Source organism: Miniopterus natalensis, chromosome 10, assembly GCF_054644295.1.
Source record: "Miniopterus natalensis isolate mMinNat1 chromosome 10, mMinNat1.hap1, whole genome shotgun sequence".
Lineage (NCBI taxonomy): Eukaryota > Metazoa > Chordata > Mammalia > Chiroptera > Miniopteridae > Miniopterus > Miniopterus natalensis.
In genome coordinates this window covers 40,159,782-40,165,781 of record NC_142090.1, presented here as the reverse complement: position 1 = coordinate 40,165,781, position 6,000 = coordinate 40,159,782, and the positions used below count along the sequence as shown (strand labels likewise).

Here is a 6,000-nt window from a genome sequence, read left to right as displayed (position 1 = left end):
CCTCTGCCACTGTGATAACATCTCTACATTTTGGTTTCTTCATCAGTAAACCAAAGGGATAGAATATATTCTTCTTGGGGTGCCACGAGAATTAACTAAGATGTTGCTCAGGGGAATGCCTGCACCAATTTTGGGGTCAGTAAGTGCTCAGTACTCATTAGCATCCTGCCCTCAAAGACAGAAGCAGAAAGCTGCATGTATTCCTGTTCATGGGACTAAGAGAGTGAGGACAGTATGTTTTTCACATTTTTATACCCATTAGAGGGTGGCAATATATCCCAAGACAGATGAAGCTAATAACCAGAAAACACAATCACACATTTTAATTCTCCCCCTCTTTCCTATGGTCTCTATGTTCTATGAGGGCAGAAGAGGCTCCAGAGAAGAAAAATATGGTTAAGACAATTCTCCCACATCAGACGGTCCCATTTCTCCTCAGAATCCTTCAGATTCTACAGTATCACTCATTTCCTCCCTGCCAGCAAACCTAACCACAGCCCATCACACTCTAAGGTGCTGAAAGTCTCTTCTATTTCTTCTGAGGGTGCCAGGATTCTTGACTGAAGTTGTCCAACCAAATAAAACAGAGTCTTTCACATGGGCAGAGCTAACATTTATTCAATCAACAGACGTTGAGTGCCTGCCAGGGCCAGACTCTGCTAGTCATCTGGTCACACAGAACATGTGATTAGTCAACATGAAATTGCATGATGTCAGCCTGCTCATGCCGCCCAGACATCACTGAGTAAGTGACAGTTTGCACAATGTTTCATTAAACACCTATTAAGAAAATAACCACAGCTGATGACATAAAAAAAGGCAAACCAAGAACACAAGAATTGCAGAGCATACAGAACAACGTCCAATGCAGCAGGAGCAGACTGGACAGCCAGTGTGCTCACACCGCTGGGGATAAACAATTTTGCTAGGATCTAAAAATTCATTTCTAACTCCCACACTTATGTTTCCAGTCCTAAATAGTGAGCCAAACAAATAAATGATGAAATATTGACTGTGAGCCCCAATATTCCAAGGCATGGATGGGGAAAAAAAACCTAACATCTTTATGAACTGCAAAGAGAAAACTAGTAAACAGGTCAAGATGAAGAAAGTTTTTTTGAGCATAACACAAACATGTATAAAACTCTTAACAGCACTGGTATCAACAAATGCTTCTGTTGTTGCAAAAACCATCTTCAAAAGAGTGGTGAGGAAGAGGCTGACAAACAGAATGAATGAAGCTATTTTTTCATCTCCAAAATGGCACTTCCTGGTCCCCGGTGCTTAGCACTGCAGATGCTGCAGAACTGCGCAGGAGAGGTCTAAAATGTAATTAAAAAACACAGATTAAAAAACAAAGATCTTCCCTTTCTACTTTCATAGTCAGAAATATTATGGGAGATCAGTCGGGGGCAGGCAGGGCTCTATGAAATGTCACTCCTGCCCTAGACAGTATGGCTTAGTGGTTAGAGTGTCAGCCTGCACACTGAAGAGTCTCAGATTGGATTCCCAGTCAAGGGCATGTACCTTAGTTGCAGGTTCAATCCCCAACCCCAATCAGGGCGAGTGCAGGAGGCAGGCAACCAATCAATGTGTCTCTCTCCCATCGATGTCTCTGTCTCTCTGTCTCTCTCTTCCCATCCATACCTCCCCCATCCACTCTCTTTAAAAATCAATGAAAAAAATATCCTTGGATGAGGATTAAAAAAATGTCACTCCTTTTCCTAGAGATTATTGCTGGTTCACGTAGGATTCCATCTAGCACAGCAAAACACATGTAATGTGAAAGAGGGACATGACTCGACACTAAAAAATATCAGTGTCATGATACAGAAATCAGGTTGAGAAAGTTGTAGAAGACATAAAATGGTTCTCACTGTATCTCACGCCTCGACAGCTCTATAGCTTAACAGTCATCAATTTTACCTGAACAAATTCACTTAAATGAATGATTTTATAATGTTTAGTACAGTATATTAAAACATTTTTACATCTGAGAATTTAAATGAATTAATTTTTCTTGTGTGATATAAAACTATATTATAGTTCTGAGAACCTACAGAGCCATAAAATGACAGACTACAATTTTGAGCGCATCCCTCTGACTGCATCAATTTCTCTTTAGCTGATGGTGCCTAGCTGCCAACTCACCATGCTGGGCACAGGCAGGCACTCCTTGTGGAACATGTGCCGGCAATGGAAGACCACCACACTGAAGGGCTTAGCTGCATCTGGGGGTAGAGGGCAGGAAAGGAGAAGGACTCAATGCAACAAGCAGATCAGAAACTTTAAAACCAGTCTTTTTCTTTTATCCCTACCTTACATTCCCCTTACATTCCCCCTTCCCTTTGGCAACCATCAGTTTTTTCTCTCTCTATATAGATGTTTTGTTCATTCGTTTGTGTGTTTTAAGATTCCACACATAAGTGAAATCATATGGTATTTTCCTTTACCTTTCTGACTTCGCTTAGTATAATACCCTCTGTGTCTACCCATGTTGTCACAAATGGCAGGATTTCATTCCTTTTAATGGCTGAGTAATATTCCATTATATATACCACATCTTCTTTATCCATTTGTCTATTTGATGGACACATAGATAGCTTCCGTATCTCAGCTATTGTAAATAATGCTGCAATGAACATAGGGGTGCATATGTCTTTTTGAATAGATCTTTTTATTTTTTTCAGATCAATATCCAGAAGTGGAATTGTTGGGTTGCTCGGTGGCAGTATTTTTAATGCTTTTGAGGAATCTCCATACTTTTTTCCATAGTGGCTGCAATACCTTTTAATCCCAACAGTACACAAGGGTTCCCTTTTCTCCACATCCTCGCCAACACTTATTTGCTGATTATTTAATGATATCCATTCTTACATATGTGAGGTGATATCTCATTGCAATTTTAATTTGCATTTCCCTGATGTTGGTGATGTTCAGTATCTTTTCATATTTCTGTTGGCCATCTGTATGTCCTCTTGGCAGAAATGTCTATTCAAGTCCTCTGCCCATTTTTTGAAAAAAATGTTTTTTTTTTTTTTGTTTTTTTTTTTTATGTTTTAGAGAGAGAGGAAGGTAGAGGGAGAGAAGGAGAAACAGCAATGTGAGAAAGAAACATTGATCAATTGCCTCCTATAAGCACCCCAAGTGGGGACCAAACCCGCAACCTGGGCATGTGCCCTGATGGCATCAAACTGGCGACCTTTTGGTGCATAGGAAGATGCTCAACCAACTAAGCTGCACTGGCCAGGGCCTCTGCCTATTTTTTAATCAGATTGTTTGGTTTTCTTAGTGTTAAGCTGTATGAGTTCCTTATATATTTTAGATATTAACCCCTTATTGGATGTATCATTTGCGAATATCTTCTCCAATTCAGTAGGTTGTCTTTTTATTTTGTTGACAGTTTCCTTCGCTGTTTAAAAAACTTTCCAGTTTGATGTAGTCCCATTTGTTAATATTTTCTTTTGTTGCCCTTGCTGTAGGAGAAACATCCCAAAAGATATTGCTAAGAGTGGTGTCAGAGAGTTTGTTACCTATGTTTACTTCTAGGAATTTTATGGTTTCAGGATTTTAAGTCTTTAATCAATTTGGAATTTATTTTTGTATATGACCCAATTTAGAAAGTGGTCCAATGTGATTTTTTTTGCATGTATCTGTCCATTTTTCCCAACACCGCTTACTTAAGAGACTCTCTTTACCCCACTGTATATTTTTGCTTCCTTTGTCACAGATTAATTAACCATATAAGCAATAGTTTATTTCTGGGCTCTCTATTTTATTCCACTGATCTATATATGTTTTTATGCCAGTACCACACTATTTTGATTATTGTAGCTTTGTAGTATAGTTTGAGATCTTGGAGCATGTTGCCTTTCGTTTTGTTCTTTTTCAAGGCTTCTTTGGCTATTCGGAGTCTTTTGTGGTCCCACATACATTTTAGGATTAGTTGTTCAAGTTCTAAGAAGAATGCCATTGCTATTTTAATAATGAATGCAGTGCATCTGTATATGGCTTAAGGTAGTAACAACATTTTAACAATTTAATCTTTCCAATCCTTGAGTATGGTATAGTAATGGCGATGACTATACCAATTGTAGAACCAACAGTCATGGCCAGGGAGGTTCACTCTAGATCTGCACAGTCCAAAGAAAAACCGTGGAGCTGAAGGAGGATGAGACATTTCCTTTATTTCAGCTGACAGCCAGGCTGATATACACAAGAAACAAACTGTCTCTTCCCAGTGGTGGAAGCCGGGCATAAACGGGGGACATACCGCACCCCTGGGGGACAAACTGCACCTCTGAAAGTCCCTGGCCAGTCTTGTAGGAACCAGGACAATAGTAGCTCTCAGCCAAGGATGGGTCAGACACTAGTCAACTAACATGATGTCTGTTGTGACTATGCTATATCACGTTTACATAACTGGGGCCTTGGCCGGGAGAAGGTGGCGAGGAAGCCTAAGTGTTTTCACTTTCCCTACAGTATATCCTTCCATTTATTTGTATCCTCTTCCATTTCTTTCTTTAAAATCTTACAGTTTTCTCAGTACAGGTCTTTCACGTCTTTGGTTAAATTTATTCCTAGGTATTTTATGCTTTTTGGTGTAATTGTAAATAGGATTGTTTTCTTAATTTTTCCTTCTGAACATTCATTATTGGTTACAGAAATAGAAAAAAATTCTGTATATTTATTTTTGTATCATACTGAAGTTTTACTGAATCCATTCATTAATTCTAATAGTTTCTTGGTGGAGTCTTTGGGTTTTCTATGTAAAGTATCATGCCATCTGCAAATGAGAGTTTTACTACTTCCTTTTTGATTTAGATACCTTTCACTTCATTTTCTTGTTTCATTGCTATGGCTAGGACTTCCAGTACTATATTAACTAGAAATGGTAATAGTGGGCATCCTTGTTTTGTTCTTGATCTTAGAGGAAAGGCTTTCTTTGAGCTTTTCACCACTGAATATGATATTAGCTGTGGGGATTTGTGATAAACAATCTTTATTATACTGAGGTATGTTCTTCCCATACTCACTTTGTTGAGAGGTTTTATCATAAAAGGATGAAGCCCTGGCTGGTGTAGCCCAGTGGTTAGAGTGTCAGCCCATGCACTGAAGGGTTGCAGATTCAATTCCTGGTCAAGGGCATGTACCGGAGTTGCAGGTTCAATCCCTGACCCCAAGGGGGCATGTGCAGGTGGCAACCAATGTGTCTCACTTCAATGTTTCTCTCTCTCTCCTTCTGCTTCCTCCCTCCCTTCCACTCTCTCTAAAAAGCAATGGAAAAAATATTCTTGGATGAGGATTAATAACAAAAAAGATGCTGAATTTTGTCAAATGCATTTTCTGCCTCTATTGAGATGATCATATGATTTTTATCCTTCATTTTGTTAATGTGATATATTATGTTGACTGAAGCCTCCTGGCAACACTGGAATAAATCCTACTTCGTCATAGTGTAAATCCTCTTAATGTATAATTCAGTCTGGTTTACTAATATTTTGTTAAGAATTTCTACATCTATGTTAATCAAGGGTTTTGGTCTATAATTTTCTTTTATTTCTAAGTCTTTATCTGGTTTTGGATATCTGGGTAATGTGGCTTCATGAGATGAGTTTGGGAGTGTTTCTTTCACTTTAATTTGTAAAATAGTCTAAGGATAGTTATTAATTCTTCTTTAAATGTGTGGTAGAATTCTCCTGTGAAGCTATCTGGTCCTGGGCTGTTATTTGTTGGGGGAGTTTTTTTTAATTACTTCTTCAATTTATTGCTAGTAATCAGTCTGTTTAAATTTTCTCTTTCTTCCTGGTTCAGTCTTGGAAAAAATTTATCCATTATGTGTCAAATTTATTGGCATATAATTGTCCGAAGTACTGTTTATAGACTTTGTATTTCTGTGGTGTCAGCTGTTAACTTCTCTTTCATTTATGATTTTATTTGGGCTCTCTCTCCTTTATTCCTGATGAGTTTGGCTAAAGTTGTTAATTTTGTTTATCTTTT

General features: G+C 38.4%; 1 protein-coding gene across 4 annotated transcripts in view; it reads right to left on the bottom strand.

Moving 5' to 3' along the window:
• Window positions 1-591: 591 nt before the first annotated feature.
• Window positions 592-6,000, bottom strand: part of VPS41 (VPS41 subunit of HOPS complex) — a 184,681-nt gene continuing 179,272 nt past the window's right edge. For all 4 annotated transcript variants that reach the window (XM_087821080.1, XM_016199147.2, XM_087821082.1 and 1 more), the window contains 2 exons: window positions 2,152-2,231; window positions 592-1,322 (listed from right to left, as the gene is read on the bottom strand). In XM_087821080.1, the coding sequence (XP_087677206.1) occupies window positions 1,242-1,322; window positions 2,152-2,231 (161 nt within the window). In that variant the 3' untranslated portion in view covers window positions 592-1,241. The remainder of the gene's footprint in view (window positions 1,323-2,151; window positions 2,232-6,000) is intronic.